The 14,433-nt window shown below is 39.2% G+C and overlaps 1 protein-coding gene across 3 annotated transcripts in view; it reads right to left on the bottom strand.

The window, feature by feature from the left end:
- B3GNTL1 (UDP-GlcNAc:betaGal beta-1,3-N-acetylglucosaminyltransferase like 1) overlaps positions 1 to 14,433 on the bottom strand; it is a 137,517-nt gene that overhangs the window by 6,104 nt on the left and 116,980 nt on the right. For all 3 annotated transcript variants that reach the window (XM_068913435.1, XM_068913434.1, XM_068913436.1), the window contains 3 exons: positions 11,780 to 11,915; positions 2,308 to 2,376; positions 1,524 to 1,598 (listed from right to left, as the gene is read on the bottom strand). In XM_068913435.1, the coding sequence (XP_068769536.1) occupies positions 1,524 to 1,598; positions 2,308 to 2,376; positions 11,780 to 11,915 (280 nt within the window). The remainder of the gene's footprint in view (positions 1 to 1,523; positions 1,599 to 2,307; positions 2,377 to 11,779; positions 11,916 to 14,433) is intronic.

Here is a 14,433-nt window from a genome sequence, read left to right as displayed (position 1 = left end):
ACTGATATAATCACATAGGTGTACTGCGAGGTTCATGTTATTAATGGATATAAATACATTTAAAATCCGTAGAAAGGTAAGCTCCACAATGGACTTGAGCTGTGGTATTATGCAAGTTTATTCTCAGTATTGTTCTTGGCCATTTGGCCACTATGTTCTTTTCCCAGTCCATCATGCCGCTGGAGTCCACGTGCATTGGTCTTTCTTTATTGCACTGGGCTATTTTTGCTATGAGTTCTTATAGCAGCACCTTTAACGGTAGCCAACTGTGTAATTGAATCACGAAGAGAGAGAGGGAAGGACATAATCTGTCTACAGGTGCTAGAGATTTGGCACCACACAAATGGCTATTGGCATTCTTAAATTCTCCTAAAAAGCGAGCTGCTTCGAGGACAAATTTTAGAAGCAACTTCACAAAGTCTGTAACTATTTCAAGTAGGTCATATTGTATACCCCAAACCTAATGCCTGTTACTTGAAAGATAGGATGGTCTGCAATGTTATTTGAGCAGCAAGTGGAATACGCTCAGTGGCAAAGAGTGGAAAAATCTGAAATCACAACTGAAACCATGGACTGGAGTTTTCAGACAAGACGTTGTGTAACAGTCTCGTCGTAAGGGCTTCAGAAGTTAAATGTGCTTTTATAACAGGTTGCACAGATGTTTTGTCGAGGGACTTCCACCCACCATTATATGTACTATGAACAATTAATTTAGTCGTAATATTACTAGCTTATCCAACCGTTTATCAAGCAACAGGACATGATAATGCCCTAAGGTACTTTCAGGCTGGCTTCACAACTCTAAGTTATGATCTCAGAGTTGACCGTAAAGTTGGGAGTGCTAAGTTAAAAAGGGATTGTATGAGATGAGATGAGATTCAGCTAATCAGTCCTTGAACAGATTTAACACAGCTTTAGAATTGTGTTTATATGTAGCTACAGATTTTAGTTACTTGTAGAGACACAGTGTTTACAATTAGTACATGTTTGCTATTGGGCTTTAAAGCTTTTGTTTCATCCTGTTACGTTGTGCTTTGTTATTTTAAATATAACAACTGCTGGTTATCACCTTCACATTATGTCTTTAGGTCAATTAAACCTGGTCAAATGAGGGTTATCGGGGTCAGGCACAGAAGAGGCTTCAGAATGGGCAGTACCACACAATGGCTGTAAAGGTCTAGTTTAAAAAACAGAGCCTTTCATATTGCTAAAATATTGCAGCCCTATGTATGGCAAAGTGGCTGACTGTATAGCCTCATTCGTACATATAATGTCGTTGGACAAGAAGGTAACACGTATCCAAACTCCTTTACAGAAGCTGCAGCTGTTGTTATTCTTACTACTACTTATTTTTCTTAATACTGTTTTAAATCTCATAATTACTCTGCACAATCAATTTGATTACAAGGCCATTCCACATTAAAAGCTTCTGCAAAAAGCTATTTACAGTAAATGCAAATTCATCTTTGTAAGAAGCAAAGACTGATTTTGCACATCTAGCTCAAGCTAAAAGCTGCACTCACCAACTTCACGCAGATAATGAAAGGTGGAGTTGCTTCTCTGAAGTGACATATAGGAATTTTTGGTTTGGGTCTCTCCTGCAGGAAACAAGAGTGAAATTTAGTTAAGGGGCATACAAGGTTCCTTCCACTTAAAAGGAAAACCACCAATGAAGGCTAAGTTTTACCCCATCAACAGAAACCTTTCAAATTATATATTTTTTGGTCTTTCTAAAGTGACTTCAGGCAGTGAGATGTACTCTTGCCTCTCTGCTTTGACCTGGAATTGAGCTCTCTTTCAAAGAGGTTTGCTGTTGTTATGCTTTTTATTAGTATAACTTATTGGCTTTGAAAAGGCCACATCACAAAACTCCACATTCTTCCTTCTCCTTTTTTCTTCACTAGGGTCAGAATTTTGGTTCTGTAAGTCTTTCTCTAACCAGCATACTCGTTCTTTATCCCAGGTTTATAGAGACCTCTGCATAAGACAAGAATCTTTATTTCTGAAGAATCACACTTCATGCTGGCTTATACCTCACCTGAAGCAACAGGATTCAACATGAGTTTTTCTATCCCCACGTCAGATGAGTTGGCGGTCTCACCACCTTGACTGGTACTTAGACAAACTCTGGCTCCACGATTCACATTCCAGTATCAGCTATCTAGTCTCCTGACATGGACTCCTTACTGCAATTAGTTGCTATACAATATTTACAATTGGTGATGTATTCTTTCATTGGCTCTCTGAGGAGGTTAGAGCATCCCTTTTCAGATCATAGTAACGAATGTAACAGTAGTTATAACTAACCTCAGATTCTTCATAAGTGTAAAATCCTTTTCTTATTTTCTTTTCATCAACATCACAAAATGCAGTTACCTGGCAAAACAAAAGCAGAACACTTCTGTACAGTTCTCTGCTACCAGCAGGTATTCCACCTGTATTGTATTGTAACGTTCAAAGGCATATATAAATGAACACAGGAAGAGGGCAATGCACCCAGATCCTCCTGTGGGGCTTAAAAATATATTAAATCCTTTCTGGGTATATCTTAATGAGATAAGCGAGTTTTGTAGTTGGCTGTGAGAACATTATGGTGATCTAAGTTACTGATTGTGTAAGAGAAGACGTCTATGAGATCATTAACTTCATCCTCTGTGATATGACGAGTACGTTAAAAACAGCCTGCTGAGACTAGGCTCCGGGCTTCCACACTTCCATCAAATACCTAGGATCAGGTGATACAAACCTTCCTCCTTCTGCCTGCCCCAAGCATATATATCCCAGAAGATACCTCGGGATAGCAATACTGCAGTATTGCTAAATATACTCCAATAATACCAGCCTCAATTCTAGATCACGCCATACCAGCTTTGGAAATGCCCATTTTTACCTATGGAAGATCAGAATTCTATAAATGTGAATGCGTGTTTCCTACTTGTAAACATCCTTAATGACATGTACAGCTTTGGAGTTTGTTAACTGAAGAATTCAGCAGATTTGGTATTTAAGCACATATATAATTATGCTGCTCTATTTTGCTTACTCTCACTGCAGTTATGCGAGCATTACTTAACAGCCCTAGCTGCCAAATACTTCAGATGTTTACTTGCATTCCGCATAAAGATGCCTGCAATCCCAAATACATGGTGGCCTCAGTTTTGAACCTTTAGGTTGCCAGCAACATTTCAGAAGACTTTTTAAAATTAATTTAGGTTTTTTTTTCCCCCCGGATTTCCATTGGATCTATTCATGTTCTCTACCCAGAACTCTTACACTGAAGCAGAACACTTAACGCTAGTTAAGGTCTGGCAGAAATCAATTTTTCTGGGGAAGGCTGGAGAGCAGTTTTCCTATTTTTTAATTGTTGCATTAAAAATTGATTAACAGCACTTAACATTGAGAAAATCTGAAAAGCCAGACAGCTGTTTATTAATTTCTGAAGTTACATAAGGCTGCAGAAGGCTGGCTTCCTTTCTTTAACCACAAACATTGCTCTCGCGTTTCCCTCCCTTGACTGAGATGATGATTTTCTTTTACCTAAAGTGACCTCATTCTGTTTGAACAGAGGAAGACGCTGACCCAAGAGGATCGGTGTCAGAACGCAGGACTTCTACATTCTTTTTTGATATTTCACCCTCAACACACTGTGCCGTCTTCACAGCCCAGTGGGCAAAGCCGGAGAGGAGCGGAACCGAGTTCCCCGTGGTTTCAGGCAGTGGCCAGATCGAGCTTCATTCCCTTGCCATGCACAAGATGTTTCTGGATCAAAAACACTTGGGAGATGTTTCCACTAGCCAATGGAGCATTTTCCATTTCCACTGGAGCAAGAACTGAGCACATTAGACTACATTTCAAATTTTCCTCTACTCATTTACAGGTCTATATGCACACTTATGTCCATATATAAATACGCACACACACACACAAAGTCTGACAACTGAAAGTCACTGTGGAAAGACAGGTTTCTTCGCTGTTTTAGTTATACTTCTCATTCTGCGTCAACCACCTTTACAATTCTCCAGCACTCTGCAAGACTTCAGTTCGGCCACTAATGTCTCACTGTCCTAGAAGCTGAGATAATTATAAGACAAAAATTAGCAGCTCGAAAAGGATATGTCTTCACTGGCAACAGAATATATTTGGGGAATAAATAAAGTCCAAAATATTGACTTTTCTTCCAGTAATTCTAGCTATTTTCTCAGCTGCTCATACTCCAAATAGTTTTTTGTTTTGCTTTCTAACTTTTCACATAAAGTGAAGTGAAATTCTATCTACACTTCAACGTCAGTAACTGGCAGTTCAGCTGTAAGGTCCGTGCTGGAAACTATCACACTCTCTTCACCTTCAGCTTCAGCACGTTGCAATGACGTTAACGTCAAACCTTGACGGTGAACGGATTTCTTCCTGACGCGAATGGTGTTAGGGGCCCCAGTATCATTCTAGTGGCACTGGGTTACCCCAATAATCGCATTACCTCCTCTCACCCTGTGCCGTAACTCATGCCATTATATGTAGAAAATTATTCATAAGTGTCTTCAGCGTACAAACCACCCAACCCCAGATTAACCAGCCCATGAAACCCCTGCTAACAGCAGCTGCGTGCAAAAAAGCCTCAAACGTGACAGGTAAATCTGTGACAAATTTCCCTTGGAAGATGGAACGGACTCCTCACCGCTCTTTGAGTTACCGCTAAGGTATTTCCCTGTATAATTGTCAATAGATTCAGTCAGCTTAAATCTGATATCCACAGCATTATAAAACAGGTCAGACCTGAATGGGCAATTCTGCCGCCAGACTATACACCATGTGGGTGGCCAAAACATAAGTCAACTGGTTTTCTGCCACACACTATTTATTTTCCAATTAAAGAAAATGTGTGTTTGGAGACTAAATACAGGACTTGCACACCACTGTTTATCCAGTAAGGAGAATTCAAGGCATCAGGCTTATATGAGCTATTTACTTTAAAATATTAGGCTTAACCCAGCGTTACCTATTTATTTTCCTGCATTAATGGGCTCCTATCTTGCATCTTTTCTGAAGACCATCTATCCACGCGTGAACTCGTGTCTCCTAGGGAGGAACCTATGCGTTATAAATCTATAAGGCATTCTCAAGCTTTTTCTTTACCCAGAAAACACGTCAAATACTATGCAAAATGCGTTATAAATATTATTTTGCTTTCGGCTGCTTCCCACTGCAATTACAATATAACACCCTTGTAGCTTGAGTCCTCCGATCACACTTCAGTTTTGAGGAAATAAATGATTAAATATTTTTGGTTTGGACCTCACTTGTATGAAAATCTGTACAATTCCTAAAGAAAAAAGATTGCTATTTCGCTCAGCTAAAAATTGGAAGAGACCGCCAGATATCAGCTATATATACAAGCTATATAGTTAGCATACGTAACTGTTTTATAAATATGGATTGCAACATATGTAAACAATGGTGGAAGAAAAAAAAAAAGGGAGGGAGGAAGGAGACATATTTTTCTCCCTCATAAGAGAAAGTTTATACAGCTCAAAAGATAAGATATTTACTCAGAAAAAAACCTCTGCTGGGGAAGACACTTTTGAGGAAGATAAAAGCACTTCTCCGTCCGGCTGGTTCTTTCTAACAGACACAGCAGCTGCAGGAAGGGACACACAGAGCTGGAGTATCAGACCTCCCTGTGCTAAAAGGAGATTAATGGGCAGGAGATTAGTCCTACGCCAGAGGAGCGACCGAAGGAATCATTAGGAGTCAGCTTGGAGTGCAACTGCAATTATGTAGTTGTTTGAACTGTGTTACTATTATAAGGAAATTAATAGTTTGTTTCATACTTGACACGTTTAGCGCCTTGCTGGCCGCTGCAGGGAACGTCTGCTGACGCTTCCCATTCCACTCGGCTTTTCTAACACAAAAACTGGCAGATTTCATCAGCCTAATGACATCCATTTATGGTGAATGATCGTCACACTAATTTATTTCCTCATCTTATTTTCACCTGTCACATGCTTTTATGATCACTGCAGTGAATTTGGAGGCTGTGCCACAGGGGGAAGGATACGAGAGGCAAATCCCAGGAGGGACAGAGAACACCTTAGTAGAGCACGTTAGAAAAAACGGACAACCCTTTCGATACAAGATCGCTTGCACGTTGTCTCCTCTCCCTCCTGATTATATCAACTGGTCTCATAAAACTTATCTTCAAGGAAGACAGTCTCCGAGCTGACCGACTCCACAAAAACCTCCACCAGCGGACCTTCCCCATTACGTTCTCCCCAGGTCACCTACCGTAGAACGATGCACGGAGAGTTTATGGTTACGCTTACGCAGTCCTTCCCGCCTTTCAAACCTCTAATGGCCCTGTTTGTCATTCTTCCATTCAAACTTGTTTAAAGCCTGGGAAGCATGTTAATACACATCTCCGCAAAAGTTAAATAATTTTAGCCATTCACGTCGAAAGAAAGTAATTAAAAGCATTATAATGTAAGTTTAAATAGCTATGGTTAATGCCAAACAAGTGCAGGCATAAACACCTTCCAGTATGCCGCAAGTGAAACGGTGAAACTAATAAGCACATCCAGCATTCTCAGTCATGAGCTGAGTGATTTTCAGTATCAGCGTGCTGCTTTTATTCCACCTAGTCAGCATTACAGCCACCACAGAAGCTGCGGGTATCTTTAACTTCCAAGCATGCGTTTCACGAAGCCGTTTTAAGACGCTACTCTGCTAAAGACAGCATTATCTTCCCTCTTTGCACATATACATAACATTGCTCAAGAAAATCTTCACACCAGAATCCAATATCCAGATACAGACAGCGTGCAAAATTAGCCTCTAAATACTGCGCATACAAAATTTGCTTAAAAAATACAACATTCAACTACCTTTATGTAAAACAGTACGGGAACTACTTGCGACAGTCTCATTTCTCTAGGACAGATAACTAAATCAGTTACACCAATGATTTTTCACGTATGCAGGCCTTGCAATCAGTGCGGACAAAACAGAAGATGCCAAAAGTGCATCTTGCAGAATGGCAGCAGCAGAGCTTTCCCTGCTGTATTTAAAGTGTTTTCTACAGTCCAAAATGAAAACTGGCAAAACAGAGGCTTTACTTTAGGATGCTCTATGCTGGCCATTTAACTGAAGCTTTTAACTTTCATCTCCCTCTTTTTGTTCTCTGAGCTCTCTTCTACTCCGCTTCCACGTTGACATCCTATCTTTTGCTCCCCTGGAAGAAGGCTACAATATTCTTCTCTTTGTTTATGTTTCTCTGCTTTTACATCCCCCCACTTCTGTCTCTTGTATTGCCATTCACACATTTTGAGAGTATTTAAAAATGCTACAAAAATTAAAACATTTCTTGCTCTTGTGGGCTAGCTGACAGATCATCGACAAAGTCCGTGCTCTAGTGATGCAGCTCTTGATAAACCGGAAAAAGGTGAGGAGAAACGAACAGGAGACAATACTGATGATTTTAAATGGTTAACGAGCTAGGAAAAAGGGTGTACAAAATACTCCCTTGCAGCTTTCAAATTTGCCTCTGATGGATAGGGTTGTCATATAGAAACCTCATGGGCTGGATGTCTACCAGTACTGTTTCCATGCCACTAATTAATTATGTGCCTGATGCTTATTTTGTCCTTTTCCCCTCCTTTTCTGTTAAGCTACTTGAGCACTATTTTCAGCTATCGGAAATGACACTAAAACGTTAATGTGGAAGTTCTTCTTTTAGCTAAAGTTTGATGGAGAACAAAAGAGCAGACAAGACAGCTCAGAAACCCTCTAGGCATATGCAGCATCCCCAAAACATTTGGTTTCCATCCTCAGCTGCAAATTATAGACAAGACGGATGTGTTTTAAACAAAAAAAGGTCTGTTTGACTTCACTCTTGCAGAAACGCTAATACTGAACCACTGTCAACTGTGTGAATCAAGAAGGGGACAGCCAGGAAAGAGAATTTCCTTAAGAATAATGAGATCCTGGTAATTAATTCATAAAAAAAAATTAGTAGCTGAATAGTTTTTTTCCCCCTGTGTTGCTGTTTAGCAAAAATACTGAGCCTTGGGTTTTTGCCTGAACTCTCTAGAGACAAAGTGTTATTTTTTTTATCCACCATGCAGATGTCTGCAGGAAGAGAGAGCATATTACTTAGGTGTCCTTTTCTCTCTTAACATAGTCATAATTCAAATTTGGACTGTTTTCCAAACATACTAAAATGATAATTTGTTAGTAGGAAGAAAGACTGCCGCTTCCTGGAACTGCCAACATTCTGTTTTCTAAGAAACGATGTTGTTAGGCGTGTAACATCTTTATACTTTTCATAACATCCCGTAACAGCCTAGTCAGTATAAGAAATATAATTACTTCGTTTATCAGGTATCTACAAATGCTAGAAACACGCTTTTTTGAAAAAGATGTTCTCTTATGCTCTCTAAGCTTGACAGTTCCAACTAATTAATTCCCTTGCAGAAAACTAAGTAGAGCTTAGGTTTAATTCCAAATAATACAAGCTGTATGTATCATATTCATTTTCTGAAAGTTTTATTATTTCTTTTGGGAGTATGTGTCCCATACTCTCTGTGGGTATTAAGTGCCAGTTTAAGAAAAAAACCTGCTGCGACTCCACTTTCCAAGAGAAACCAGGCCCATGACTTTTAAGGAGATTCCAAATCTCAGTAAATGGATGCAGCAACAGTGAACCAGAGCAAAGGTGAAATTTTCAAGCGTCTAAACCAACTTAAAATATAAAGCCAACTGAAACAAAACGTAGGCAGCTAAGTTATACAGCTTATTTTAACAATTTTACTTGCATTTCAAAGTGTATTAAACCTTTTAATATCACACTGTGTTATACTGCTGGACCTTCAGAGAACAAAACGGTAACTGTATTGGCACAATACAGCATATTTTGTCTTAAGATGCTTGTAGAATTCTCTCGTAAAGTTTTTTTTAAAGCTAATTCAAGTTATTTTTTAAAGCTGTTTTACAGAAGTGATGCATTCATATCCCAGGGTCTCCATTTGCAGTACAAGACTAATCGCTATTTGTAGATTCAAAACAATACCGAGTCTCTAGCATTCTAGTAATTATCAGAATACCTGAATGTATAAATTTGTTTAAGATAGTCTTTTAAGGGTGAGAAAGGAAAAGTATTTTATTGTTTTTCAGGGCTGGAAAAGATGAGGCAACAACTATTTACAACCTTTGCTCATATGGGATTTTAGAGTCCTTGGCAAGAGCTGAAGATTAGTCACAGAATACCTGAAGGATTTCGGAGGGAAAGCGTAACACTGAGTTTAACTAGCCTATTTTAGTGTTATTATTTTAGAGGGGGGAAAAAAAAAAGGGGGGGAAAACTGCTATGAATCACCCACTGCAAATTTTATGAATTTATTTCCTGAAACTCAAGCAGCATAATCCTTTGATTAGCATTTGGAAGACTGAGATGCTTTAATTATTTCAATAACCTTTTGCCATTGCCTTGCTATGAAACACGAGGAAGTCATTTACGCTTCAGTTCTGACGGAGGTAGGCAGAATTGGGATCTCACTTTCAGAAAAGCCAGGAGGTTACGATGCCAGCCCTAATTTGCCTGAACAACTAGATAAAACATTTTCATCCCTACAAATAGGACTAATTTCATCTGCTATCTGAAAGTTAGGCCTTTCATCTCTCTCAGGATGAAATAAGTCACTTTCCGAAGCTATTTATGCTTGCTGGTTATTGAGAAAGCCTCTGAATACTTCAGGTAAGATGCCAAAATTTTAAACGGATAAAGTTGGATTATTCTATGTAAGACACTAAGAGCCATGCAACTACATTTTAGCAGTCGTTTTCTGCACAACACTGGCCAAATGAATCACACCGGAGTGGACGTTTGGCAAGTGCAACTGCATTTGGCACATGAGCTTGCTAAACGCACCTGGTATAGCATTCAGTATTTAATGGGTTAATGTTCAACGCAATATTTCAGTATCAAACTAAAGCATACTGGAATATGTATAATTATAACCTTGACAGAAGCAAAATAATATCACGGTCTGCAGCACTGCCAAAGCAAACGTTATGTAAAGGTCAGCTGGAAAGAATGCCAAGATCCCAGTTAATTAGAACCACACTGTCAATGAAGTCGGGAATTAAGGTTGTTCCTTACTGAAGGAGAGGTACACTTCAGTTCTTCAACAGCAAAACAGCCCAAAAACCGGTATTATTTTTCTCTTGCCCTTTTTATCCTCTCTACAATGGCATCTTCAAATTACTGTGTTTGCTGTACAGGATGTGAAGTTCTGAATGAGTCACCTATAGAAGTAGGCAGCAAGCGTAACCCCAAGCTAGAAAGTTGCTCTATCTTATTATCAATTTCCATTTTGGCTTGGTACATTATAAAAAAGTAAAAACACCTAAGATGGTGTGACACTGCCACAAAGACCTGTTTTCTACTCTACGTTTCAAAAATCCCTACAAAGTATTAGCAGACAGTCTGCATCTCTTCCACTGGAAACTTATCTCCTAATCCTTATAATTGTATGGACAGGAAAGTGTAATGGATGCTAGTAATTTAGGGGCATTCACAAAATGTTCCGCAAAAAGCTAACTTTTATAAAGAACATTTTCATAAAATCCCCAAAGTCACGTGCACGCTGCGCTTGCGTCACCGAGATGACTCCACGCGTGTAATGGACAGTTCTGTCCTCTTCAAAGGAACTAATTCATTGGAGGAACACAGCACTTAATCTTCCTTCATACAGATCACCCACTGCCCTTTGGGGACAGTGGAGGAAGGGTGGCACTGCAATATCGAGCAGGAATTCTGGTGCTGCTCGTTTCCTGTGCGTGTCCACCACTTCTGTTCAGTAATTTCCACTATGGGTTTAAACATTTCTTTTCTTTTCTTTGTATGCGCGTGTGGTCTGAAGGCCGCTACATTAATTAGGTTTATATATATATTTGTCATTCTGTCTTCCCACTCATATTTTTAAGGAAAGAAAACACATTCAGTAATAAAATGAATGTTATGTGACTGTTTATAAGAAACAGCCATCTGAAATTAGCCCTAAAGCCTTTATCTAACAAAAAGTTATTACATGCAAGAATATGCTATAAAAGTAAGGTATTTAAACTCTCAGACAAACCTCTCCTGAGAAAAATCTGTCATTGCCAAACATAACTTCCACATTTTCAAATAAATTAATTGTGAATTGAATTAGATAGTCATATACGATAGTCTCTCCTTGCCTCTTCCCTCCTTGCCCCCCTTTTTGAAAGGATCAAGCCTTTCAACAGGGAGCTACAACGCAACTCCTCATAATACAATCCAGGTTGCTCAGCCTCTGATAAGGACCCGTCTAGTATCCACTTAGGAACTGGGCAAATACTACAGATGTATGAATCATCACGGACAAGGCAGCTTTGTATCATACCATCCAAAAAGAGTTACTCTTGACTCACCTGGCATAGCTAGCTGCTACAACGTCCAGTTACACAGCAGCAGGCCATAAACAGTGACATGGCATGTCTGAGACAGCAGCAGGAAGGAGCAATAGTGCATATGCTGCACTACATGCACACTATACCCTGGAGATATGTAATGCAACGTTTTTAAAAAAGGAACTCATTAGGCAAAATATTCAGAATATTCCCAATTTATGTTTAGCTTCATCTAGTACCTCTTTGGACATACAGCACCTTACAAGAACCTCACTATATTATGTAACAAGAAGCAAGGAGGCATAGGAGAGAGAAGAAAGTGCTTTTATACCAATTTTACCCACTCTTAATAGCGCACCTTTTTCTGACTAGCTGGTGACAAGCTTCTGTAGAGCTTCTTGCCCTGTTTGCCAGCGTTCCAGATGGTGAACGACGCCCAGTAGCTGAGGACTCTGTCTTCAAGAAACCTGACTCGGTGGTTCCAGATAGTTCCCCTGGACAATTAGAAAAACGGTAGAGTTTAAACCCCTCGAACAAAGATCATCAGGATAGGTTCAAAATTGTAGTTGAACAACTGTTATTTTCAAGAAACTTGAAAAAGAAATAGAAAAATCACATCAATATGAAAAACTGTGGTGGCGGAAATCAAATGCAACACTGACAATTCCAGCCGCCCACCAAGCACCCTGTTTGTACCTACCTGTAACCAACATGTGAACTGCTCTGTAACCCTGCAGTATATCCCGGCAAGCTAGCTCCCAAACCCAAGATGTACTCTTCCATCTGCCCATGCATTCATTCCCCTTGCTCAATAAAAATTTGAAATCTCAAATTCAGAACTCCATTCTACCCCCACGTCTACCCCCATGTCTACATGCTAGAATGAAAGTCATTTTACATCAGGCTGTCCAGGCCAAGTCTTCAACAAGTCACTTTTCAAAGCTCAAAATCAATGGACAACTGTATAGGAACAAATAAACACTGAACTCCAAAGTCACACAACTCCGGAACAAGCAGCACTCACAGACGATTCAACACTTGTTGACTGTGCACACACACGAGAAACAAAATTAAATGCAGTGATTTAATTTGGAAGTCTCCAAAGTAGTATTCAGTAGTGATATAAATAACTGATTGTGCCTTTTTATTGGAAGACAACCTTCCAATGCTTCCAAAAGCTGTACGTTTGATAAAAGGTCTTAAAACGTGCTTTAAAAGAGAGCAAGTTGGTTCTTTTTGGTCTGTGTCCAATTATATCTTTATATTTTCACATGTGAAATAAGTTTCACAATATAGTTTAAGCCAAGCGGTGCAGGTAAACAACTGTTAGACTAACACTAAATGATGACCCATGTGGCTTTGGAACCAGTAACAAGGGAACACCCAACATCTTCAAACACTTTAGACTTTGGATCATCAACGAGTTACAAAGTGTGTTTTCAGAAAGAGAAGACAACTTCAGGAAAAGCATTTTCTTCACGGCCCATTCATCCCAGCTGGCTGAATTAATTCTCTTTGACAACTTCAACGTTTTTTTAATTTGGTGAGCATTTCCTATCACTATCCATCACACACATTTTTAAAATAGCTATTCCCACTGTATAATGCAATACTTACGACTGCATCGTTCACAATAGTTTTAAAGAAAAGTGCCTGCTGTTAAGAACACGTGTTTAATGTTCAGGATTCATTTAACATTCATTAACTAGGAACTTCCATCTCATAGTTAAGAATAAGGAGTTTTCTAGATACAATAAATTGATTTCCTCAATTTATGGATTGACTGACTAATGTCCCTGATCTACATCTCTTGAACAAGGTACCTTGAGTTGAAAATCCAATTTAATTTTTTAGGAAATTCTGAAAGATACTTAATTTGCTGCCACATCTGAAAACACTTCTTCAAATAGGTTTTTCCATTTGCTTCAGCACGACAGAATGCAGTATACTTGATAAATGTTACAAATTAATCTATAAACTGTAATACACCTCATGATCCAAGATGTACATTGTTTGAAAAAAAAATCAATCATGACTGGATTATGCTTTTATGAATGTCTAGTCATTCTCTGAATTTAGTTCAAACTTATTAATGGAAAAAAAAATAGTTATTTTCCTGTCAGATCCTAAAGCTGCCTATGGTTTTCTATGTCTTGGGAAGCAGGTATTTTCCTTACTGATATACTTTCTTCACAATTCAGCTTTAAGCCCCACAGTTTTCTGACTATATGAAGTGGGTACGCACGTTACGTACCAAAGTGTTCACAGCAAATGTTATTTCTTCTGCTTCAAGTAAGGGTTCACGAGTCAGCCAGGTTGCCTTGGGACAGCCACAGCGGTTCTAACCTCAGCGGCTCACCTGACCAGGGGCTGACCTTCTCCTCTCCAAGTACAGCTTGTCATTTTATAGAAAAATCAAAATGCATGCAAGTTTCCTCGATATTACACAGCTCAACTGTCCTTGAAGAACAGATGGGAAGATGGTCAGGAACAGGAACTGTTTTGTTAACAAACTTCTGTAAATCTTAATGAAAGGAATTTTACGTTTTTATTTGTGTTGTTCCTTCACAGCCCTGAGTTATGGTTTGAAAAATATCAAACCATCATAGCACTGAGACATATGGATTCCTGCTGCAATTATTAGTTAGCTCCAGAGAGCCCACTTCACTTGAGCATGAGATTTTTGAGCACAGCCAGATTCTTATACGGCTGCTTAGCACTTCATCTCTGACTGTGGCGTGATAACTTGGAAAGAACTTCACATACAAATAAATGTGCCCAAGAAGAATAGCTACTCTATATAAAGTTTAAGCAGTGTTTTGAAGACTACAGGCCTGTACACCAGCACTTCAACTAACGGAAAAAAAATCTTGGATTTGATTGCAAATCTTTCCTAATGAAACCACAAGCTGAATTCCTGCTGCAAAGCTTTAGCTGCTGCTGGCATCCTTCGACACTTGCCTTTTTTTCCCCTGCTCATTACAGCACGCTATATTCCCAGAAGGAAAGGTA

The sequence above is a fragment of the Struthio camelus genome, chromosome 19 (genome assembly GCF_040807025.1).
Source record: "Struthio camelus isolate bStrCam1 chromosome 19, bStrCam1.hap1, whole genome shotgun sequence".
In the NCBI taxonomy this organism is placed as follows: Eukaryota; Metazoa; Chordata; class Aves; order Struthioniformes; family Struthionidae; genus Struthio; species Struthio camelus.
Note: the sequence above shows the minus strand (reverse complement) of the source record. Positions and strands in the feature narration are given on the sequence as shown.